General features: G+C 54.8%; 2 protein-coding genes across 14 annotated transcripts in view; both read right to left on the bottom strand.

Moving 5' to 3' along the window:
- The window catches only part of ttn.2 (titin, tandem duplicate 2), a 163,952-nt gene that overhangs the window by 131,682 nt on the left and 8,188 nt on the right, over nt 1–24,082 (bottom strand). For 12 of the 13 annotated variants that reach the window (XM_049728281.1, XM_049728286.1, XM_049728282.1 and 9 more), the window contains exons 18-41: nt 23,803–24,030; nt 23,298–23,542; nt 22,966–23,210; nt 22,621–22,785; nt 22,376–22,544; nt 20,223–21,922; nt 19,705–19,986; nt 19,354–19,620; nt 18,881–19,153; nt 18,532–18,795; nt 18,132–18,392; nt 17,564–17,824; nt 17,176–17,439; nt 16,785–17,045; nt 16,443–16,703; nt 15,988–16,248; nt 15,484–15,628; nt 15,201–15,369; nt 14,646–14,877; nt 14,254–14,538; nt 13,916–14,041; nt 13,645–13,833; nt 13,004–13,378; nt 12,353–12,403 (exon numbers count right to left, since the gene is read on the bottom strand). In XM_049728281.1, coding sequence (XP_049584238.1) covers nt 12,353–12,403; nt 13,004–13,378; nt 13,645–13,833; nt 13,916–14,041; nt 14,254–14,538; nt 14,646–14,877; nt 15,201–15,369; nt 15,484–15,628; nt 15,988–16,248; nt 16,443–16,703; nt 16,785–17,045; nt 17,176–17,439; nt 17,564–17,824; nt 18,132–18,392; nt 18,532–18,795; nt 18,881–19,153; nt 19,354–19,620; nt 19,705–19,986; nt 20,223–21,922; nt 22,376–22,544; nt 22,621–22,785; nt 22,966–23,210; nt 23,298–23,542; nt 23,803–24,030 — 6,979 coding nt within the window. The remainder of the gene's footprint in view (nt 1–12,352; nt 12,404–13,003; nt 13,379–13,644; nt 13,834–13,915; nt 14,042–14,253; nt 14,539–14,645; nt 14,878–15,200; nt 15,370–15,483; nt 15,629–15,987; nt 16,249–16,442; nt 16,704–16,784; nt 17,046–17,175; nt 17,440–17,563; nt 17,825–18,131; nt 18,393–18,531; nt 18,796–18,880; nt 19,154–19,353; nt 19,621–19,704; nt 19,987–20,222; nt 21,923–22,375; nt 22,545–22,620; nt 22,786–22,965; nt 23,211–23,297; nt 23,543–23,802; nt 24,031–24,082) is intronic. The other variant, XM_049728283.1, reaches the window with a different exon arrangement.
- LOC125973802 (titin) lies at nt 859–12,299 on the bottom strand. The gene is made up of 2 exons (XM_049728300.2): nt 11,623–12,299; nt 859–11,474 (listed from the first exon to the last, which is right to left on the bottom strand). Exons 1-2 carry the CDS (start codon nt 11,957–11,959, stop codon nt 1,570–1,572), a joined length of 10,242 nt encoding a protein of 3,413 aa, XP_049584257.1. The 5' UTR covers nt 11,960–12,299; the 3' UTR covers nt 859–1,569.

The following is a 24,082-nucleotide window of genomic DNA, read 5'->3' as shown; positions in this document are numbered from 1 at the left end:
CCGCAGAGGCACACAATTTGACTACCGAGGGTGGCTCGCTCGCTCGTATGGGTTCCATATCGTATCGGCCCACCCTTTTCCTTCATCATAGTTCTTTGATGTTTTGTATCTTCTTTGAGGGAGGGAGGGAGGGAGGGAGGGAGGGAGGGAGGGAGGGAGGGAGGGAGGGAGACGAGCAAAACCAAAACATCCGTTGTTTTCACTGCGCCGACGGCAAACCTCTTGAATCATTCTGGAGATGTTCGGGATTGACCGCGTCAAATAAGTCTTTGCATTTTTTTCTCCCGATTGCAGACAAAAGTTTGTGAACACCTCAGAATGGCGCATTTTTAGGAAGCACTGAAGTTAGTATTGAGTTTTGGAGCTTCCGCAGATACCTTACGATCACTCTCATTATTTTCCATATTAGCGGTAGTGACAGTGTGAACCGTGGCAGTAGTTGACGAGTGGTGGTCGGAGCAGGAGTGACGCTGGTGGGAGTGTTTGGAATGAAGGTGGTGCTGGTGGTGGCGGCAGCGGAGTCAAATCCAGGTCCAGAAAAGAGAAGCCCCGCCACAGTTTGGCCCCAGGTCCTTCTGATCAACTGGCTCCCGAGGAGCTTACCTGCCAGCAAACTGTGGCAGGGTTCTTCCTTTCTGGACCTGGATTTGACACCTTTTACTAGTAGCAGTAGAAAGAGTAGTGCTGGTAGTATTAGCTTCATCAAGCTTCCTGATTAGTCAACGTGGCCCACAAGAATCAGCCACTTCTCATTCATCACTCCATGCTTCACTTAGTAAAACTAAAAAAAGGAGAAAAAAACGATTGGCAAGTCATGGTCTCAAACGGAAAGATTAAAAAAGAAATGAAAGACCCCGATTGGAGTTCAACTTTCGAAGTTTATTGTATAAACTCTGAGACGAAGGACACGTTTGTAAAAATGAAATATCTCTGATGCGCTCTCCAAACCTAAAAGAAGAGGGCGCATTTACATACACGTAAAGCATAAGCATGCTGTGACACTTTCAAAGGTTCACAATCAAACACACAACGTGACTCAAATAACACAAGCACCGAATACACACATGTACGAGTCAAACGATTATTATCAACTGTTTTCTTCATCGGTTTTATGACAATGCTCATAAAATGGGACCAACTTGCCGCGTTTGCGCACATGACTTTATCATTTCCTTGACTGACCACGAACTCTCCACCCACAAACTACTTCCGATCCACTTACATATTTTCAAAGCAGATTGTCACAGCAGGCTAACACCCAAGCAGCTTTCACGGACGCCTCCAAACGGCTACGAGAGCCATGCGCTTGCGTGAGTGTGCTGAACTAACTTACATCACCAGCCCAAAGCGAAAACTAAAAAAGTGGTGTTTCTTAAGTCAGAGACTTGAGGAACTCCTGACTTGTGGCACTTGCTAGGACCACTGGTTTGAGAGAAGCCATCTATGTCAAACTACAAAGGCCCTTTCCAAACTGATGAAGAACCGTTTTTGGTTCCACAATCAAACCTCAACAACCAAGAGTCCAGATGCCTCCATTCAGCCACTATAACCAAGGACGGACACATTCCTCTAAAAGACCTTCAGCAACGCCGAGGTTTCGATCCATCCGGCTGCGTTCTGGATCAGGCATCGGTACTCGCCCGCGTCGCCCTGGCTGGCGTTGGTGATGAGAAGGTTAAAGTGGCCTGGGGTTTTTTCCTGAACGATGCACCTGCCGTGAGCGACGCGCTCGCCGTCTTTGTACCACTCGGCCGTGGGCGTTGGCTTGCCGCTGACCAGACATTGCAGGATGACCGGCGCACCGACGGCGGCGGTCACGTCCGTCAAGGGAATGACGCACCTCGGGGCCATCTCCGTCACTTGAAACTCAAAGCTACACATGTCGGACGACTTTCCCTTGAACTCCACCTTGTCCTCTTTGGCCGACTCGGCAAACACATCAAAGTTGATGCTCATGTGCCGGTCTTCGCTCAACCCCCCGTCCGTAGTGGCCACCAGGCGGACGGCGCGCTGAGATTCATCGGCCTCCTGCTGAAACTCAAACTCGAGCTCAATCTCTGACGCTTGTTGCTCGTCCGCCGCCGTGTTTCCCACCAGCATGTCAAATTTCTGCGGCTGGACTTTGGCGCCTCCGAGAGACACGGACGTCAGCTCCCTGCCTCTGGTCCGTCCGGAGAATTCCTTTGCACCGAGCACCACCAGCGAGGCTCGGCACAGCGTTTCGCCGACGACATTAACGGCACCGCAGGTGTACACGCCGCTGTCCTGCGCTGTCACTTTACAGATCTTCAGGAAATGACGCTCTCCGTCAGATGAGTGCAGGTACCGTCTGTTGTTTTGAGGAATTTTAATGTCCCCTTTGAACCAGGACACGACGGGAGACGGGATTCCCATCAGCGAGCACTCAAACACGGCAGTGGAACTCTGTGAGGTTTCGACATCGCAGATGGGATCGATAAACCTCGGCGGCATCTCGGTCACCTCAAAGGCTATTTTCAGATTCTCGTTTTCCTGGGTAACAAAGTCCACAGTGCCCTCCTCGTAAATACTCGGAATAACATCCAGGGATATAACCATGCTCTTGCTGTCGGCTGTGTACTCGGGAATGGTGATGATCTTCACCTGTTTCTCAAATTCCTTGACCTGGTTCTCATCCAGTTCGACTTCTAACAGGATCTCCTGGGGAGAAGGTGAACGAGACGAGTCGTCCTTTTCCACATCAAACTCCATCACGTGCTGATGGGTAACAGCGGGCGGGGCACGCAAGAGCCTTCCTTCCTGCGACACCACAAGCACTAAAGCGACGCTTCGGGCCTCACCGACACCATTGACCGCCTGGCAGATGTATTCTCCCTGGTCCGCTTTAGTGACACAGTGAATCGTGAGAGAGACGCTGTCTCCATCTCGTTCCATAACGATCCGCTTGTCAGCCGTCAGCCGGGTTTTGTTTCGGAACCAATTCACCTCTGGTAATGGGAGGCCAAAGACCTCAGCGAGAAAGTTCAGAGAGTCGTTTTCAAATACTTTTTTCTTCGTCAGAGGTTTGAGGAAGGCAGGCGGGACTCCGTGCACCCTCTCCTGATCGGAGGCGCGGCTCTTGGAACGCAACCACTGCTCATCTACATTTACCTCAGCGGGTACACTTTCAATGCCCTCATCGACAGGAGACGCGAGGAACTGGACAGGTGAGAAAAATCTCTCACTAGAGTCTGACAAAGGGCTCTTTTGTGTGGGGGAAGATGGAAACTCTTGAGGGGTAGCAAAACCACCCGGTGTACCAGAACTAGGGGTATAGAAGGAACTGGGAGAATTAGGGGTATGGAAAGAACTGGGAGAATTCAAAGCATGGAAGGAACTCGGAGACTTGGGGGTATGGAAAGTCGAATGAGAGATCTCTGTAGATGAACTCGGTGTGTAGAAGCCCTCAGCGACCTCCTCACCGACTGTGCTGCCAATCTCTATCGACATCTCAGACTCGGGGGAGAGTGGCCGTGCCCAGTCTGTCGGAGGATTGTAATATTCATACACTGCCCCAAAAGTCACCTCCTCTTCCTCCATTACCCCCACTGCAGCTCCCGCTGCTTGTCCACCTCCGGATATTCGAGAGTCAGGGCTCTCGGAAGAGACACGTTCGGGCCCCTCGACATTTGGTCGGACAACTAATGATTCCAGATTTTCATCATTACCTCTCTCAGTTCCGACTACATCACCGGCAGTTAAGTCGACTGCAGACTGCGCACTGAGCTGAGAAGCTGGCCCACTGATAAAAACACCGCTATCCAACGGCGGCTCAGGGATGGAAATGCTCTCCACATCACTACCTTTCTTAAGTTCTTGTTTCCATTCTCTAACAACATCAGCGGACTTCTCCTCGACAACATATCCCTGCACCTCTGGAGCACTTTCAGACTTCACAGCTTCCCCGAGCTTTTCAGACTTTAGCGGTTCAGATAAAGTCGGAGGTTTCTCTGCTTGGCCGGTTGGACCGACAGTCTGGACTGAATGTCTTACAGTGGGAACCTTATCTGATGGGAATGGGATGAAGCTACTCGTTTTGTCGAACATGTGCAACATTTTCTCTTCTCCCGCCACCTCGACTTGCCCTGCCATTAGGGGTTCAGGGACGCCCGCTGGTTTTTGGGGTGTTGCCCGGTTGAGCTCAGACGCCTCCCGCGCTCCCTCGCCACATTGTCTGACAGCTAACTCCTCAATGTTTGTGTCCCCTGCGATGATTTCAGAGACTTTTTCCGTTGAGCTGGCGAGCTCTGGGCTCCTTGCTGCAGGAAGACCTTGGGTGAGACGTGGCACGTTGGCGACCACGTAGGGATCAGTGCGGACACGGCCACATTCAGGTTGGACCGGGTGCCGCTGTAACTCAACACGAGGACTGGTCTGTGCAGGTATGCACTCCACAGGGTAAGGTGGTTCCTCTCGTTGCTTCTGAAATGAAGTAGGAGATGAGTCTGACTCAAAGGCTCGTTTAATCCGAGACACGTTGATCACAGCGGATGACTGCTGCAGCCCACATCCAGATATAATTGGAGGCACCCCGTGTCCATCCGCCCTGGATTTTGATGGCACCTGAGGTGGAGGTTCTTTTGACTTTGTCTGCGTGCCAACGTCTTCCGCGTCGTCAACAACGTCTGCCACGACGTCTTGACAGAACACATCACAGGTGCACGAGACCTCTCCCATCTTATTTTTTGCGACACATTTGTATGTGCCGGCGTCGGTCCCTGTGAAAGAGCTAACGTAGAGCTTGTGTACTCGACCGTCAACTTCTGCCCTGTATTTATCCGTCGTTGTTTCAAGAGGAACGTCGCTGCAAAACCATGTGACCTCAAGGGAAGGTTCCGCCAAGAGAACACATTCCAACATGGCCGTCTGACCCTCTGTGCAGCTGAGGCTCTCCAACGCTTTGACCACACTAGGACCTTCGGCAGGGGCACCAAAGGCAAAAGTACTTTTTTGCTGACTGATTGGCTCAGTTGAAGTCAACACAGAGCAGTCCTGGGGTTGCTGCTCTTCATTGCACACCTCCGTGATCGCAGGGTCTGGAGCGGGATCGTCAACTCTGATTTCCACAGTAGGTGATTGAGACACATTTGCATCATTGAGGTATTGCTGGCTGACTGCTTGAGGAATTTTTAATGTTTCAATGCAAGCTTGTCCCAGGCTGTCACGAGGTTTCTCTCCCCTCTCGAACTTTTCCCGTGAGACAATCGTCAAACTGGCGCTGCTGATGGACTTTCCGTGCTTATTACTTATGACACAGTCGTACGTCCCTTCGTGGTCTGCGGTCGGATAGAAAATTGTCAGCGTCGACTTGTCGGACTTGACCGTGATGTCGTAGTCGGGGTTGTGGGCCAATGCGTGTCCGTCCTTGAGCCATGTGACTTGAGGGGGAGGGTCGCCTCGAAACTGGCAGCTCAGCTCTGACATCTCTCCAACTCTAACTTTAAGTGAGGACATTTCTTCGAGAAATATTGGACAGAAACTGTCAGCACTTGATTCCCGAGGCGAGGTGGATGGTCGCGTTGGCTTAGCACCCGCAGGAATGTCCTGCTCTTGGCTTCTCCTCTCCATTTTTGCTACACTTCCATGTTCAGACATGTCCTGATGGGTTGATGGGTCTTTGACTTTTGAGAGCTCCTTGCTGACCTCTCCTTCCGCCACCAGCAGATCTGCGTGTGGTTTCTTCTCGCCGTCGTCTGCAGACGTGCCCAGGCTAATCTCCTCCTTTAGTGCCTCCCCGATAGGCTTGCTGCTGGATGCTGATGAACTATCCTCCTCGTTAGTCAGCCTCTGTTCCGACTCACTTCTCCGAGGACAGTGTGATTGGGAATGTCTACTGATGACAGACTCCTCATGAGGACCCTGCAATGGCGGGCTGAGTCCATAGCTGGCTGGAGAGACCGTGCTAGGTTGTGAGGGTAAATATGGCTGAAAGGGCGACGCATCACCTGCATCTTCTTTTTTCACAGCCATGGATTCCACCTGTGAACATTGAGGTGGCGATGCCTTATAATTGGCACGGTAAGGAAGTGAATGGGTCCCTCGCGCTTGGTCTCTATCCGCGCTCACGTGCTCCTCTTGGGACTTTTCTTCCAAAATCGACGAGGGTCTCCTTGCAGTCTCCGCTTGTGGAAGGAGGGGGTCATTAGGGAAGGATTCAGCTGGTAAAGCAAAAGCCCAGTCAGACTCCAGGTCAGCTCCTTCGTCTAGTTGGACCACTTCTGTTGGCCATCGAGGGAGATGCTGATCCTGAGCCGCTTCCTCGCTGACTAAGTAGTCAGCGTCCCTCCGCAGTCTGACCTCACGGCCCTTATCGGGCAGCACGTCAGCATGCAACCACGGCCCGCTCTCACCCTGCTCATTTGGGTCCAAACGACTCCTAAAGAACCTTGTTCTTTCACAGGAGATCATCTCATTTGGCAGAGGAGGTTCCGGAGCAATCGTTCCAGTCACTCTTCTTTCTACCTCAGTGTTCCTCTCTACCGCAATAGGGGGATACGCATGTGTCCATTCAGCATCTGGCTTATCGGCCTCTCGGTGCTCCATCAGAACATCTTTCTGCCATTGCATGATGCGCTGAGCCAGGGCCTGCTCTTCACTTACAAACTGATCACACTTCTTCAGCTCGGAGACGTTCTCCATTGACAGCTGCAGTTCTCGCTCCTCACTTGTTTTCTCAAACAAAAGCTTTCCATCTGCTCCTTTGTTCTTGGGTGGCAATTTCATTTGTGCAGGTTGTGTGTCCAGTCCCCTTGCCTGCCTTTTCCCTTTCAGTGCAGGAGGAGGCGTTGGATCCTGCTCCATTGGGGTTCCCGCTCCAGCGGACTTTTGGGTTATCGTCGTCACGGGTTGATTTTGGTTCGCTCGATACGGCTCCCTCTTGGTCACGCTTTGAACCGGTCCTCCGCCTTCCACGTCGGGTTTTCCTTCTGGCTTCGACTGTCCAGTTGCAGGTTGAGACGGCTCCTGGTCTGTCCTGCCTTGCTGCCACGTCCTGATTTGTGGGGCCGGGTATTTTCTCTGACACGCTCTCTCTTCAACTTCCAGGCTCTTTTCATTCTGTCCACTCAAGCACTCTCCAGAAAACTTGCCGACAGCTGGCTCGACCGTTTTCGCAGCCACTCCTCTTCCTTTCGTTTTAGACCGTGCCTCCGTTTGCACTTTTGATAGCGGTAGAGGCATTTGCGGCCACAAGGACAGTCCCTTGTCTTCTATTTGCTCTCTTCTGACTCGAGGTACGATCTCATCTGTTAAAACTGCGGTAGTCTTGCTGAAACACGGCGCCGTGGCTTCAAGCTCTTCCCTAATGATCTCTCTCAAGTCTTGCTGGCTGCAAACATACTCTTCTGGAGCCACGTATGGTGTTCCTTCTGGCATGAGCAGGTCAGGTTCTGTTGGACATGTTTCCTCCTGTGTCATCTCCAGACCTTGCTTCACCTCCGTGACTTGTGGTGGCAGTTCCTCCTCACGCTCGATGCGCTCAGCTTCCAAGCTCTTCTCGTGCTGTTCCCTTAAGGACGCAGCGGACCTTTTGATCCAGGCTGGCTCAACTCTTTTTGGTGCGTCTGGCCTACCTTCAGATTTAGGACTTGTCTCGGTTACTACTTTGACTCGGGGTGAAGTCTGAGGTGGCACAAGCAGCCCCTCGTCCATTTTCTCTGCATTACCTTCTAAGTCAAGGAATTCATACATTGCAACGTTTGAAGCTTCACGATTGGTTTCCATGGCCTTCATTTTGCGTGGGTCCATGTCTCTGTCATGAGCAAGGCCACACTCTTTATGCCGGATGGAAGCAATATGCTCCTCTGGCTCCATGCGCATTGCTGGGGTTTCCGGCACGAGCAGGTCAGTTTCACGGCGACATGCTTCCGCCGGTGTTATTTGCCAATCTTGCGGCCACTTATTTATTGGCTGTTTCTCCTTACATTCAATATGCTCATCGTTCAAACCCTGGTCATGGTGCTCTTTCAAGGACTCTCCAGGCCATTTGTCTTTGGCTGCCTCGACTATTTTTGCTGCCTCTTCTCTACCTTTACTATTAGGACGTGTCCCTATTGGCCGCACAAGCAGGTCCTTGTCTTCTATTTCTTCTGCCTTGACTTGTATTGCGGGGACTTTATGGCTCGCGAGAGTTGCGGTTTCAAGGTCAGTTTCCTGAGCCTTCCGTACGGGGTCTTTGTGTAAACACGGGGGCATGACTTTGGGCCCCTCACGAGTTACTTCTCTCTCGCCACGCAGGCTGGGACTATGCTCCTCTGGGATTACGCATGGTGTTCCTTCTGGCATGAGCGAGAGCAAGCCACCTTCCGGTTGAGATGTTTCCTCCCGTGTCATCTGCGTATCTTGCTGCCACTTCCTGACTCGTAAGGCCAGGAGTTTTTCCTCACACTCGAAGTGCTCAGCTTCCGGGCTTTTCTCAGACTGCTGCTCCCTCAAAGACTCGCCAGACCATTTGCCTCCAGCTGGCTCCATTCTTTTTGCCGCCTCGCCCCTAGCTTTAGTTGTTTGGTGCACGTTGGTGTGTGCTTGGACTGGAGGTGACATCTGTTCCTGCATAAATAGGATGTCGTCGTCTTTTGTTTCCCTTGCCATCACTTCAGGTAATTGGTCTATCGCAACTGTTGCAGGTTCAGTGTCGCTTTTCCTGGCCTTCATCCTGGTCGAATTGTTGAAGCAGGACATGGCTTTGGTCCCAGGACTCGATCGACTTGCCCCCAGCTGAGTGTAAATAGGTTCTTCGGGCTCCATATAAGGCGTCTCGTCGGGCATGTCGGTTCCAGATTGGAGAGTTTCACCTTCCGTATCCATACGCGATGCTCCTTTTGCCGCTGTCAGGCCAGCTCCCAGTTGCGATGTTTCCATACCTTGCTGCCACTTCCTGATTCTCAGGGCCAGGAGTTTTTCCTCACAATCCATACGCTCTGCTTCGAGGCTCCTCACGTACCGTTGCCTCGAGGATTCTCCATACCCTTTGCTCTCGGCCGGCTCGACTCTTTTTTGTGCTTTTCCTCCGTCTTTGGTGTTGAGGTGTGGCAACGCTTGCGGCTGCATGAACAGTTGGGCGTCTTTTATATCTTCTGCTCTGAGGTCTATTGAACGTGCTGCAGTTTTAGGACCAGATTCTTTGGCCTTCCCCCCTGTCGATTTGTAAACATTTGAAATGGCTTGGGTTTCTCCAAGAGTGTCCACTCTTGCACATCCCTGGGTGTCGGTGTGCGTTTGTGGCGTTGTGTATCTTTCCTTTGGCTTTGGCTGGCTCCTTTCGGGCTGACAAGCTTCCTTGAGTGAGATTTGCTCGACTGTCTGCCAGTTGCCAATGCGTAGGGCCAGGAGTCTTTCCTCCGACTCAATGTGCTCAGCTTCCAGTGTCTTTTGGTATTGTGACTCTCCAGCGTGTCTGTCCCAGGCCGGCTCAACTATTTCTGCTGCCGCTCCTCTTTCTCGAGTTTGAAGGTGTGCCTCAGTTTGTACTTTGACTTGAGGAAAAGTCTGCGGCCACGTGAACAAGTCGCGCTTTTCGATTTCCTCTGCTCCGACTTCCGATTCTGGTACTGCTGCAACTTCAGGATGGGTTTCCTGCGCCTTTGTTTCGGGAGATTGGTGGCAACGGGACATGGCTTTGGGCTCCAAAAGAGTTCTTTTGCTTACTTCCTGCTCTTTGGGCTCTGCGTATGGTGTCTCACTGGGCTTTGGTAAACCAGTTTCAGATTCAGATCTTTCGTCTTCTGACACCCTACTGCCTTTTCTAAGGTGAAGTGATAGACTTGTCCCCCCGTGGTCAAGGAAATGATCATCTAGACTCTGACACTGGACTTTGAGGGACGCGTCATTACTTACTGTTGTTGTAGCGTGTTCCCATTCTTCAGGCGAGACACGGTACATAACAGACTTGACCACATCGAGCTTCTGAGATTCTCGCAGCCAAAGGTCCTCTTTAGCATGCTCTGTGTATGTCCACGCGTCCTCACTTGCTAATGGCTGAGCGTTATGGGGGTGAGGGAATTGTGGGCTTTGCGGGGGCTCATGATGGCCTGTCGTCTCAGAGCCACACGCGTGTTCCTCGTAATATTTGGATTGAGACTGGTGTGGGGCTTCGTGGTGGCTTGCGGGTCTGGGCTTGTGTGGGAATTCAGGGTGCTTTGGGCTTTTAGGGAGGTATGTGGGTTCAGGAGGATACGGTTCCAACTCCTCTGTGACTTGGACCCTGATGTGAAGCTCACGCATCTCTTCCTTAACCTCGTCAGATTGTTTCAGCTGAACTTCATCAGTACACTCTTTTGTCTCACATTTTGGCACCGCCACATCAACCGGCTCACCTCTCATGATCTGAACAACTCTGCTTCGAGACTGAGGCTCAAATGAATGTCGCGCATGAGGCCGAGCGGTCTCCGCGCTCACCTCCGGGCCTCGACACTCCCTCGGAGCTTGGCCAAAGTCAAAGGCGCTCTTAAAATGCTGAACGCTCGGCTTCACCCTGAGTCGCTCCGCATAATCGGCATAGCTCGAATCACTGGCTACCGACTCGCAGTCAAATTCCGTGGACGACACGGTGGAGATAGAAAGCCTCTTTCTTTGCCTGACAGCTTTTTGGAGAGCACCGAGTTTGCTTTTCACTTCATTGTGAAGACTCTCGGTGTCACTAAACCTTTCGCTGTAGCCGTCGCTGCAACGGTCGCTAAACTTCTCACTGAATCGCGTTCTGGTGCGCCGGTCACAGTAGATGTCGCTCCATCTATCGTCAAAGCCATCGGAGCGAACGAACATGGGCTGGGGGGACGGGGCGCGCTCCGAGGCCGTCTCCAGACACTTGGACTCCTTGCCAGACTCTTTTTCACGCCAATAAGAATTGGAGTGAAAGAAGACGGTACGCACCAGACCTGTCTTGGACCGAGTCCGCTGCTGGTTGACCTTGGATATCTTGTCAAATGGAGATCCGACGTATCGGAGGTCCACCCTAATTTTCCTGCCTTTCCTCTGCTCAGCCATCCAGGCTGCGCTTTTGTGGACCTCGGCGGGGCGGCGGACATAGCCTAGGTAGTTGGCCGACTGCTCCCCCCTCAGCGAGACCAAAAGAGAGGCTGTGGACTCAGCAGAACCTTCTGAGTTGATTGCCATGACCTTGTAGCTCCCAGAATCCTTTTCCCTGACGCTATCAATGAGCAAGCTACTTGTGTGTATGTGCATTGTGCCCTCAGAGCAGATCCTACGCCTGCGCGTTTTGGGTATAGACCTATTGTTATGAAACCAGAGAAAAACCGGCGGCGGGCAAGCCAGAAGTTGACACTTGAACACGACCGGCTCTCCCTCCATAATGGACTGGAACTTGATTTTCTTGGTAAATGACGGTTCCATGCTCTCAGTCCGGGAGCCGACGGAGGAGGTCCCGCTGGACACCGGGAAGTCCTCTGTGTCGGCGAAGGCTCCCGTGAGCGGCAGTGCCGCGCCCGTGGAGCCAGGCTCTGCGGAGAGAAGGCAAGGACTAAGCCGCCGGCGTGGAAACCCACAAATGTATTGCAATGAATGAATGAATGAATGAATGAATGATGTATTAATGGAAGAAATTAAAATGCATGCAATCACAATGCTGAAGGAAATAATTGCACTCACCATATTTGTTCGAATAAACGCAAGACTTGATTCTTTTGATTAGAAACCTGCAGGAAGATTTGATCCTTCTTCTGTGGAAATTTCTTGAAGACAAATTATCACTCGGGAGACTTTGAGGAGCAAAATTCGAGGTGGCGCTGCTAAAAGTCACTTTTGGTGGAGTACTTCTTACCTGACTTGCAGACACGAGAATAAACGCCCTTTTTCGTCCTTGACAGCACGAGGAGAGAATTGCTCGCAAAGCGTTAGTATCGCGACTAAATTTGGTGAGAAGGCGTTTATTCGAACTAATATAGTTGACTGGGGTTATGGGGACTGCAAACCACAGGAGGCACATCTTCGCTATCTGCAAGCCAGGACAAGAAATATCCACGTCTTTTCCAATCAACCTTAGTGCATGGAGTGCACATCAGATGGGATCTGAGATCTACCGCCAACCCACCCGACGGCAACCGCCCTCAAAACCCTTTCCTCTTGCGAGGACCTTCATGCCAAAATTGAAAGGAACCGCTGGATGCAAAGAGACCAAAGTCATCCTTGGGGGGGGGGGGCAACCCCACGTTTTTTTCTCATCCCCACCTTTTTTTTCCTCATCATCATGACATGCAAAGGAACAATTGAGACATTTCACACTCTGCTTGATGTCTGTGGACGCCGCCTCATAAGCGGCAAAGCGGGGCAGAGATTTCGCAACGGCGTGACTGGGAGCGGTTGACGAGGAACTCCTTACCTTTCACCTCCTGCTCAACGGTGGCCTCGATTTCTTCTCGCTCGACAGCCACTGTGAACAAGAGAGAGCAAAGTTGGATGGCGTCCTCGAAGCAAATCCTCAAAGCGGTGGGAGGGTGAACGGTGCATGCAAAACAGCAGCGGTCAGGGGGTGAGCTTTCCCAAAAAAGGAATGAATGCCCTGGAATTGACTGGCAACCAGCTCAGGGTGTCCCCCGCCGACTGCCCGATGACCGCTGGCATAGGCGGCCCTCGATAACGGATGGATGATTGGCTCCGGCACGCCCTCGATAATGGATGGATGCAATGAAACAGGAAGGAAGGCCGGGACCTTTGTCTTTGACGACGAGTTAGTGACTTGGAGGTGGGGAAATAAAGGAAAAGTTGGGAAGACAAGCAGGAGGAGGAAGCAAGTCCAAAGTGGAGAGGGCTGACACCAGCACTTTTTGTCATTTTGTGACCCTGACTGAGGGGAGATGGAGCTGACAAGGAAGTGTCCCAAAGGTTGTTAAGAGGAAATGAAGAGGAGTCAGCAGTGAGTGAGAGCGGGACTTGTGAGCTAGTGACTCGGAGGAGGGAGGGAGGGAGGGAGGGAGGGAGCCAAGGTTGGAGGGCCACAGGCTCCATCCGGACGTGGCCGGCCGGGGGTTACCTTTTTCTTCCTGCCAGGCCTCGGTGATGACCAGTGTGGCCGAGCATGCGGCCTCTCCTGCGGGGTTGCTCGCCCTGCAGGTGTACTGGCCCGCGTGCTCCAGGAAGGCATCCACCACGATGAGGGTGGCTGTGCTTGTCGCCTCGTCGTAATGAAACACCACGTTCTTGCTGGGCGGCACCGGCTGCCGGTTGTGGAACCAGCTTATCTCCATGCCGGGAGTGCCCGACACGCACGCGTGAAAGCGGGCCACCTCCCCGTGCGGCACCGAGCAGCTCGCAATCGGCCGCACAAAGAGTGGTGGCTTCTGGCTCGGGGCGCTGAGGGTGGTCGAGTCGTGCCGCGGTGCGGGAGGTTCCGCTGATTGCTTTTGCCCTGAAAGGAAGTATGCCCTCTGGCTTACTGAACAAGTCTGCTAAACACAGATTAAAGCCGCTGACCTCTCATTTCCGTTTTCTGTTTGTGCTCCTTTGGGGGAGGGGCGGTGTGGGGGGATGGGGCAACGTTTGGACCGTGTTGGCTCACGCTACTGCCATATTGTGAGCGCAGCTCGTTTCGGGGAGACAAACCCCTTGTGCGTTTTTGACATACTTGGCCAATAAAGATGATGATTTGAAGAAGAAAAAAAAAAACCCCCTTACCATCCAGCATGAGGGTGGCGGAGCAGGACACGGTGCCGCCGCTGTTGGTGGCCACGCAGGCGTACTGGCCCTCGTCCTCCGGATAAACTTTGGAGATCTCCAGCTGGCAGCAGTCATCAAACTGAGACATCCTGAAGAATTCTGACTGCTTGATCTCCTTGTCTTTGTGGAACCAGCTGATATTCACATCTAGAGAATGTACAACAACATGGCGGCAACTTCAATCTTCCGATGGCTAGGCTTTGACGGACAGCGCTGAAGAACTTTGTACCGTCTCCCCGAATTCTGCACTGGAAGCGAGCCGGTCGTCCTTCCAACGTGGAGGTGCTGGCCATGGGTGAGACGACGACGGGCGGGGCGACGTAGGCGGCCGAGTCCGGAGAAGCCGCCTCCGGCACTGTGGCACAAACTCAAGCTGAAAAGCTCCATCGCTCCCAAAGCTCTTTTCGATAGCGAGCGGGGACTACCCAACGATTACCATGTTGCCCTGGCAACTTCACTCAACCTTTCAACCACGGCGGCTGAAAGGTTGGGTGAAGTTAGCGGCTGAGCGAGTGCGACAAATCGGGGTGGAGGTCTTTCTCCCTGCCTGCCTCCCTCCCTCCCTACCTTCCACAGTGAGCGTGGCGGTGCTGGTGGCCACGCCGTAGTCATTTTTGGCCTCGCAGTTGTAGATGGCGGCATCCTCTGGAAAAACCTCAATGAGTAGCAGAGTGTGCTCTTGGGCATCACGCAGGAACTTGCACTTGAAGCCCGGAGACAGCGCCTGCGAGTCCTTGTACCAGAAGACCTGAGGCTCGGGGATGCCGCTCACGGCCACTGAGAAGCGAGCCGGCTTGCCCGCCTCCACCGACTGGTCCTCCATGTGGTGCAAGATTTGAGGCGCTTCCGGGACTGAGCAAAACAACAAAATATGGCTTTCGTGACAAGGACTGGGAAGACGGACGGCCGGCCTCGTCCCACTCGCTCATCCTCGGCTTTCGGTCTAACGGCTCACTTACTGTTGACCCGCAAAGTGACGGTGCTGGAGTTCTTCCCGGCGACAAAGACGTAGTCGCCGGCATCGCTCCTGAAGGTTTCCGAGATGGTGAGGCGATGGAGCCTCCTGATGACGGCGTAACTGAAGCGCTCCTCCGCCGACAACTGGATTTCCACGCCGTTCCTCAGCCAGCGCCCCTCCACCTCATCCTCGTTCACCTCAAACTCTAAAGTGGCACGGTGTTTCTCCAGAACCTAGCGTACACAATGACAGGCTTCAGCTCTCCTTCAACTACAGAGAGCAGAAATGGAAAAGCCCACGCTAACGTGCCAGAGGAACGTGGCAAGAGGAGGATTTGGAGAAAATGGGGGCAATTTGATCACCGCTTTGAGTCAATGCAAAGGATCAAGACATATGCAAGGAAACTGGGATCAAATTGGCAATTCAATCAAGAATCAGTCTGGTTGTGGCAATCTTGGGGAGCGGTCGAGCGACTAGGGACACGAGAGGACGGACGGTCGCTCGCTCGCTCGCTCGGTCAGCTGTGCGTGCGTGCGTGCGTGCGTGCGTTGGTCACCGTGACAAGTCGCTGGGCAGGCTCCCTGATGCCGATGTCCCGTCCTTCCACGGTGAGTCGGGCCTTGGACACGCTGGAGCCGGCCACCACCGAGAACTGGCCGGCGTCCGACATGCGCACCGTCTGGATCATCAGGCGGTGGACGTACTTCTCGGCCGTCACCACGAACCTGCGGCGGCACGGCGGCAACTTGACTTTCCCGCCGTCTTCGAAGGGTGTCGCGCTCACGCCACCGCGAGCCGCCGCCTGCGCTTTGCAGCGGTATTTTTTTCCTTCGTCTCACCTCTCCTCGGACGGGTCCAGCTCCAGGCCGTCCTTCATCCACACCACCTGGACGTTGGGCTCCGACACCTCGCATTCAAAGATGGCCTTCTTCTTCTCCGTGATCTTGATGTCTTTGATTTTCTTGGTAAACTCGATGACACGAGCTGGCCGCGGGAAAAGCGTCACACATTCGCTCAGCCCAACAGGCGGCATAAAGCACTCACAAAAGACAAGCACAGGAAAAAAAAAAAGTGGTGGGATGTAACTAAGAAGAAATTGTCGCTTGGCAGGAGTTTTGCTGTCTGGATTTGTTTTGTGCTTTTTCTGACTGCTGTACGTTTGAAAACCAATCTCAACTCTCGGTAGGGTCTTTTTCACCCCGTGTAGGAAAAAAGAGAGACAAAGGTGACCAGGCTACAGATCGGGAGTCATTGAGCGAAAAATGGATATTGGGTTTTTTGTTTTTGATTTGTTCAGTCACGTCCCACCACCGCCGATCAGCCCGGAACCCGGAAAGGCGTACCTTCGACAAAAAGGTTGGCGGCGCTGGCGGCGGATCCGGCCACAAAGCGGTACTCGCCGCCATCTCCGAAATGAACGTTGCGAACGGTCAGGGAATGCGTCAGCTGCCGGCTTCGAACCTGGCACCTCTCGGACGACTTGATCTCCACGCCGTTCTTCAGCCACTTGTAGGTGATGCCCTCGTAGTTGACGGTGACCTCAAAGGTGATGGTGTCCCGCTCCTGAGCGTTCAGGTCTTTCAGCATGGAGGTGACCAGCACAGCTGGAGGCCGACACGACAGCTCGCTTAGTTAGCGCTCCGACAAGCGCTCCGGAGATGGCGCCAAAATCAAAAGTAGCGCGCGGCGGCGGCGGCGGTTGAGGTTTGGGAAAGAGCCATCCCGTTTCGCCACAAACAAGACGCAAAAGCGCGGCGGCGGGCGGGCGGGCGAGCGAGCGAGCGGGTCGGGCTCTTACGGCTGACGGTGAGCGTGGCCGACACGCGGTCGTTGCCGCACACAAAGGTGTACTCGGCCGCGTCGGCCCTGCTGGTGTTCATGATCTTCAGCTGATGGAGCTTGCCCTGCACCACGATACGGAACTTGTCGCTCATCTCGATCTCCACGCCGTTCTTCAGCCAGGTGGACGGCACGTTGAAGTGAGACACTTCGCACTCGAAGGTGGCCAGCTGCGTCTCGGCCACCGTCACGCTCTTCAGGGGTTTGGTCACGCGAAGAGCTGAAAGGCAAAAGCAAAGCCAATGAACTTGTTCTCGGCGAGCCCGGCGTCACCTTTCTCCTCCTCGCGTCGAGCGAGCACCTTGCACGGTGAGCTTGGCGCTGCACTGGAGGTGTCCCGCCACAGCCGTGTACTCCCCTTGGTTGGTGGCGTCCACGTTCTGCAGAACCAGTTTGTGGGCTTTGCGCTCCACCAGAATCTTGAAGGAGTCGCCGGGCGTCAGCTCAGCGCCGTTGAACATCCAGCGCACCGGAACGTTGTCGTGCGACAGGCTCATCTCGAAGGAGACCGTGGTGCCCGCCAGCGACGTCACGTCCTTCATCTTCTTCACGATCTTGACAGCTGCACGAAAACGCCGCACGGTCAAGAACGGCCGGTCAAAAAGGGCATCGGCCCAGCGTTAGAGCGGTCGGGGGGCGAGGGGGTTCCGCGGTGGCGGCGGTAGTGGGCGGCGGCGGCCGCGGCCACTCACTCTCCACGTTGAGGCGAGCGCTGGCCGTCAGCTTGCCCAGTTTGAAGGAGTAGACGTCCTCGTCCTGCGGGCGGCACGATCGGACGCGCAGCGTGTGGACGCCACCGTGGGAGCTCACGGCGTACTTGTCACCGTCGTGGACCTCCACGCCGTTTCGGAGCCACTGAGCGCCTTTGACGTCCCCGTGCGTCAGCTCCAGCGTGAAGAGCGCCTCCTGCGTCTCCGTCACCGTCTGGTTGCGGAGTGTCTTCTTGATCTTTACCGCTGCACCGCAAGCAGGCCACAAATACTAGTTGAGCACATTTTCAAGTCTAGATGTGTACCCAATGACTTTTGTCCATTAAGTTGAATGGCGACTTTGTCGACAAGTAGTAAAGTCCAGACCTACCCTCCACCCGTAGACTGGCCGAGGTTTTGGAGTTGGCCACTTGGTAGGTGTACTCGGCGGCATCCTGCGGCCGAGCGATGACGATGACGAGGCGCCGGATGGCTCCCTTGGCCACGCTCTTGACGTTGTCGCTCAAGTCCAGCGGCTTGCCATCCTTGAGCCACTTGCCCTCGGCATCGGCGTTGGCCACTTGGCACTCCAGTTCTGCCGTCTGCGACTCGGCCACCGCCACGTCTGTTAGAGGTCGGCTGATGGCGCCGCCTGGCGGGAGCGCAAGGACGAACATTGAGTTGCCTCGCGTGTGAAAAGTGCTCTCGAAATCAAGCTGAAATGCCTTGCGTTGCGTTGCGTTGCCTTGCCTTGCCTTCCGGGTTCAAGGTACTGAGGTCACTCACTTGACTAAAGCCGACCAGAGACCTACCTGGCTTAAGCAAAACCTCCCAGAGACCTACTTCAAGTTAAGCAAAAGCCACCTACCAGAGACCTGAATTGACAAAAGGCTGCCAGACCTAACTCAACTGAATGAAAGCCTACCAGAGAGCCAAAGCGAGCAGAGAGCAAAACGTACCAGAGACAGTGAGATTTGCACCGGATGTCTTCTGTCCGGCGTGGAAGCCGTACTGTCCCTCCTCGTCCTTCATGGTGTCGATGACAGTCAGAGAGTGAGTCTTGTCCCTGGAGTCCATCTTGTGCTTGGGTCCAGGTTTAAGCTGCTGGTTCCTGAAGGTCCAGACCGGGTCGATACCAGCGTGGGACACTTGAACTTGGAAGGTGACGTTTTGGGACTCTGAGCACACTTTGTCCTCCATGTGTTTGACAATTTCAACCGCTGCAGACAAAACAAACACCAGCAAGAAGATGAGCACAAATTCCTCGGAGAACGGTCCTTGCGAGCAGTCGCCCAGGTCACGCCAAAGGCGAGCGGTCAAAGGTGCCACAAACAGGGAGAGGAGACGAGTTGATCTTACGTTCCACGGTGAGACGGCAGCTGGTGGACACCTTCCCGACCAGCAGCTTGTAGCGTCCTTCATCCGAGGCGAAGGTTCTGCTGAAGACGAGTCGCTGCTTGGCGCCTTTGGCCACGATCTGGACACGGTCGTCGGCCGTCACCGGCTTGTCCTCGTGGTACCATTTGACCGAGGCCACGTTCTGAGCAGAGATCTTGGCTTCTAAAACCGCCTTGGTTCCTTCCACCGAAGACACGTCTTTGAGAGGCGCCACGATTTCGATGGCTGCAAAGACAACAACGGTGACCATCAATTGACGGATTGATGATGATGATGATGTACTTAACAGTACGGTGTCAAGTTGCCTTACTCTGAACGTTGAGTTTGCAGGAGGTGCTGATGAAGTGGCTGGGAACCTCGAAAGAGTACGAGGCGGCGTCTTCCGGTCCGGCGTTCTCCACCAGGAGCTTGTGGACGGCTTTGTCCACGACCATGTGGACGCGGTCCGAAGCGGACACGGCCTGGCCGCTCTTCATCCAGGTTCCCTCCACGTTCTCCTGAGAGAACCTGACCTCCAGCTGAGCAATGTCGCCCTCGCAGACGGTCAGGTCGGACAGAGGCTGCATGAGGCTCACCGGACGCACTGCAACACAAACACCGTTGCTGAGCCAACCTACTACGAACGGGCCCCGCCTCAAGGCCCAAACGTGACGGAGCGCCATCTGAGCGTCAATTCCCCATCCTCATGGACCCAGTATAGTCCTCACAAGTGTGAGTAGTGGCACGCCGCCGGCGAGGCAGAGCAACACGAGCTGACAAGCCGCCGCTGGAAAAGATACGTACATTTCATCCTGAGTGAGGCGCTGGTCTTCACGTCCCCGCATACAAAAGTGTACTTCCCCTGGTCCTCCTTCTTGACGTTCTTCACGGTCAGGGTGTGCCTTCCCCGCCGGGAGGACAGGACGTGCTTGCTGCCGGCAGACAGCTCCTTGTCTCCGAAGAACCAGCTGCCCTCGACGTCCTCGCGAGACAGCTCCACCTCAAATTCGCCAGAGTAGCTCTCGGGAACCTCGATGTTCTCCAGACCTCTGACCAGCTCCAGCGCGGCACCTGGGGTCGGACGCACCGGGGTTAACACATTTCCTCCGAAGATATACTCCCGTAGGTTCAGAATGGGCAGGAATTGGCAATTACCTTCCACGTGAAGTCTGGCGACGGTGCTGATGCCGTCGTCGTCCGCGACCACGCAGGCGTACTCGGCGGCGTCACTCACTTCGATCATCAGCACGGACAGGAAGTGAACCTTCCGATCCGAGTGCATTCTGTATTTGTCTCCCGAGAAGATCTCCACGTTGTCCTTCAGCCACTTGACTTTGACGAAAGGTTCGCTGGTTTCGCACTCAAAGGTCACCATGATGTCCTTCTCCTTGGCTGTGGCATCCTCCAGATTTTGGGTAAAGCTAACAGCGGCCTTAGCTGCAAAGACAAAGCTGCAAAGTCACGACCCGGCAGAAAACGGTCCCAACGGAGCGGCACCCGCGATTGACGGACGACCGGTCCGGCCGGGATTGGTCTCGGAAATTGTTTTGCAAGAAACCGACCAAGGCTGAATGAGTGGCGGATGTCATCGCGTGGCCATTGGGCACGTGATGCTTTCAAGCGTGTGCAAATACTTCCAAAGCCCATCCCAGAGAGAGAAAAGGGGACAATACCTTGCACCAGCAGGAAGGCGTGGCTGGAAGCCTCCCCTGCGATGTTGACCGCTTTGACCATGACGCTGGCCGAGTCTTCCGGCGTGACGTCTCGGATGACGAGCTCGCACAAATGGTCTTCGGGCCAGTACCAGTAGATGCGCTCGGACTTCTCCAGCTCGATGCCGTTCTTGAACCACTGGCACTCCGGCTCGGGTCGGCCCACCACCCGAAGTCGGAAGCGCACCTCGTCCATGGGGCTCACCGTCTTGCTGGTAATGCGTTCCAGGATCTTGGGGGCTTCCATGCTGGGGGATAACTGGATCCTCTCTGGTTTGATGCTGGGGATGGTTACCTTGCCCTGCTCCTCCAGCTTCTTCCTCTCTGCCTCCTCTTTTTCTTTCAGGTGGTGGAGCAGCTCATCCTTGGTCTTCTTCAGCAAATCCTCATAGGAGTCGTCCCTCCTGCGAGTCTTGAATTCCACCGCCGAGATGGACTCGTAGAAGCCTTCCTCCGTCCTGCGCTTGAACTTACTCCTCAGCTCTTCCGACTCCTCCGAGGTTTTCTCGTGAACGATCCTCTGCGTCTTCCTGAGTTTCACAATCTCTTTGTCTTGCGTGCCCTCGGCCGGTCGGTCCACCTTGGCGACGCCGAAGCTGACTCTGCCGGGCTCGTGCGGGTGCTCGGCCGGCTTCCCCTCCGGGGCGCGACGCAGGACAGGCCTGAAGTCCTCCCGCTGCGCGACTTCCAGCTTGACGACGTGCTCTGTCGTTCCCAAAGGGTTATCGGCGACCAATCGGACTTCGCCCGTGTCGTAAGACTTGATGTCAACGATCTCCAGGTAGTAGATGCCGTCGTAACGTAGTCTGTAGCGCTTGCTCTTGCGGATGAGTTGTCCGTTGAGGTACCAGTTGACCTTGGGCGCAGGGTAACCGGTCACTCTGCAGCGGAATCGGGCCACGTCACCCTCCAGCACTTGCGCCGGCTCGGGAAGCAGGACGATCTCGGGTTTGGTCTTTTCCGTCTGCTCGTCGGCGCCGCTCACCCCGGCCGGTCCGCCCTCGTGAGCCAGGCGCTCCATCTCTTCCAGCCGGTGCGCTCCCTTCCTCCCCTCGGGCAGCTGGCTCTCCTCCACCAGCCCCTTCTCGTCCTTGACGATGAGGGTGGCCGAGTTCTGGTCCACTCCAAATTTGTTGCTGGCTCTGCAGGTGATGACGCCGCTGTCTCGCGCATACGCCACCTCGTAGTCCAGACTGCAGTAGCCAAATTCGTTGATCATGCGCAGCCGGTTGGCGGCCTCCAGGGGCTTGCCGTCGTGGAGCCACTCCACCGCCATGGTGGGGTCGCCGATGGGGGTCAGCCTGCACTCAAAGTGGGCGGGGCCGAACTTCTTCATCCGAACCGAGGTCAGCTTCTTCTTGAACTGCGGTTTCTGTTGCTTCTCTTTGTCGTAAAGGTCTCCCTCCTCCCACTGCTCTTGGCCGTAGCGGAGATGCAGGGGCTCCAGCTCGGGGGCGGCGATCTCTTTGGCCTTGTAGGTTCCTTTGGTGATGACGAGCCGCCGCTCGGGCTGCGGCTCAGCGTAGTCCATCTCCACGTTGACTCTGCAGCGGGTGGTGTCCCGGCCAGCTCTGTTGATGGCCGTGGCCGTGTACCACGCGCTGTCGGAGCCCGACGCAGACGGGATCTGAAACTTGGCCTCTCCCTTTGTGCCCTCAATCCTGACAAAATCACATGAAGAAGACACCTTGATCGGGACCGGCCCTTTGACACAGAACCGCGGTCGTCCGGGTCACGATCATCCCAAAACGTTTCACGGAGTGGACCGAAATCTCCTCGGTTAGGAAGGACATCTCCCCCTTTGCTCCATGCCGAGGAGGATGCAAAGTAGCAGCCGGATAAGAGACACGCAATCTTATTCACCTCCGGAGCGACGAGTGGTAAATATTGAGAAGGTTGTAAATCCTCGATCCCCCCTCTTTTGGAGGAAGACCCCGCCCGACTCCATCTCCGGCATCCCCCACCGAAGATATGTTTGCCAGTTGCTTTACACCTGATGGCGCTACGGTTCAACGACTCCCGTGTGGCCGTGTTTTGGATCGAAGGTGAAATGTTCTAAAGAGTTCTCGAGTAGAGCCCAGTCCACGCCTGGCTACACGCAGACAGACACCTACTTGATTTGCGGGTGCTTGTGCGGGCTGACGATGTCACTGTTCTTCAGCCACACGATGTCAGGCACCGGGTTTCCGATGGCCTTAACGGCCAACTCCACCAGAGTGCCCTGTTTGACCGTCATGTTCTTCAGCTTCTCCACGAACCGAGGACGCGTCAAGCTTTCTCGGGCTGGGAGCAGAGAGGCCGCAAAGGGTCAAGCGCCACCCAGGAAGGCGGGAATGAGCCGTGCGGGACGCTCGCTTACCTTCGACGGTCAGAGTCACCGTGATGGTGGTGCGCCCGGCTCGATTGTGAGCCACAACCGTCCACTCTCCCGAGTCCTGGGGCATGGCGGGGACGATGATCATGGACTGAATGCCGTCTTCCTTAACCACTATCTTGTGCGTGTAGTCATTGATGATTTGTTGTCCTGGAGGCAAACAAGTCAAGTCATCGAGTATTAGTCCTCTGTTACTCTTCTTCGCTGTTTGACGTTATCTCCCGACATTGAAATCAGATTTGGGTGCTTCTAAACGGTGCTTCTGTGGATTAGGACACCCTGTAAAAAAGCCGCTGCTGGGCCCTTGCGTTCCATTCGCCTGCCTCTCACCGTTGTGGAACCAGTAGGTGTCCGGCATGGGTCTGCCCACCACCTTCAGGTCAAATCTGGCAGTTTGCCCCTCGGAGCATCTGAGCGAGGTGGGCTTCACCACAAAGACGGGCTTGTAGAGTCGCTCCAGCTGAGCCTCGTCTGTGTCGTCGAGCCTTCGGGCGGGAGAACGTCCGGGAGAGCGACTGGGAGAGCGGCTGGAGGAGCGGGCTGGGGAGCGGCTCAGCGAGCGCGGGGATTCAGACCTAAGAACACACACACTGGAATGGACTCCAAAGCCTTTGGCCCCGCCGGCCGAGGCGCTTTCCTCAAGGCCCTCATCGGCTACATACTGGATCCTCTGCATGGCCGGCGGCTGCGGCGTGTATCTCTGAGGCGACACGATTCCAGAAGGCTCCACGTAGAGCTTCCCCGAGCTGACGGAGTTTCCCTTCACGTTGCTGCCGAGGGCGGTGTACACGCCCTCGTCCTCGGGCAGAACGGTGGCCAGTCGCAGGCTGGCGTGCCCGTCCTGCAGGACCTCCACCTGGTAGCGTCCGCCGTCACGGATGCGCTGACCGTCTTTGTACCAAGCAATCTGTCAGAGCCCAACCAAGGACACAAGCTCAAGCCGGTGCCGAATATGACACGCCTCGAAAGAGTTCAACGGTGGTTGGTTTTAAATCAAGGATCTAAATTGGATCAATTCATGCGCTTTCTGGCCTAAAAAGGACAGAAAGTGGTCAGGCATGTGTGTGTGCTGCTTTTCTAAAGGCTGGCTGTTCTGAACCGACCAAAGGCATCGCGGCGACTGAATGTACACGAGTGCTGCCAGCTTGTCCCCGGGCGGCCCCTCACCTTGGGCGGCGGCACGCCGGCCATCTTGCAGTGGAAGGTGACGCCCATTCCCTCCACGATGCGGTAGTTTTTCACCAGCGTGTCGAAGGTGGGCGCCATGGCCCCGTCTTCCGGCGCGCTCGCCATCTGCTCGCCATCCTCACTAAGCAGTTGTGCGTAAGTAATCCTCAGGATGCGCATTTCAATCTCCTGAATGATCCGCTCCTCGAAGGCCGACATAAGGAATTCCTGCAAAAAACGCTCAACTGTCAGCCTGTCTGTCATGAACTGCAATTTTTCT

Source organism: Syngnathus scovelli, chromosome 8 (assembly GCF_024217435.2).
Source record: "Syngnathus scovelli strain Florida chromosome 8, RoL_Ssco_1.2, whole genome shotgun sequence".
Lineage (NCBI taxonomy): Eukaryota > Metazoa > Chordata > Actinopteri > Syngnathiformes > Syngnathidae > Syngnathus > Syngnathus scovelli.
The sequence above is the reverse complement of the archived record's forward strand: the minus strand, read 5'-3'. Positions and strand labels throughout refer to the sequence as shown.

Coding starts and splice junctions, on each gene's coding strand:
- LOC125973802 (XM_049728300.2), bottom strand. CDS start 11,959: ATGTGCCTCCTGTGGTTTGCAGTCCCCATAACCCCAGTCAACTATATT. Junction 11,475..11,622: donor CGTTTATTCGAACAAATATG/GTGAGTGCAATT, acceptor TTCTCTCCGCAG/AGCCTGGCTCCACGGGCGCG.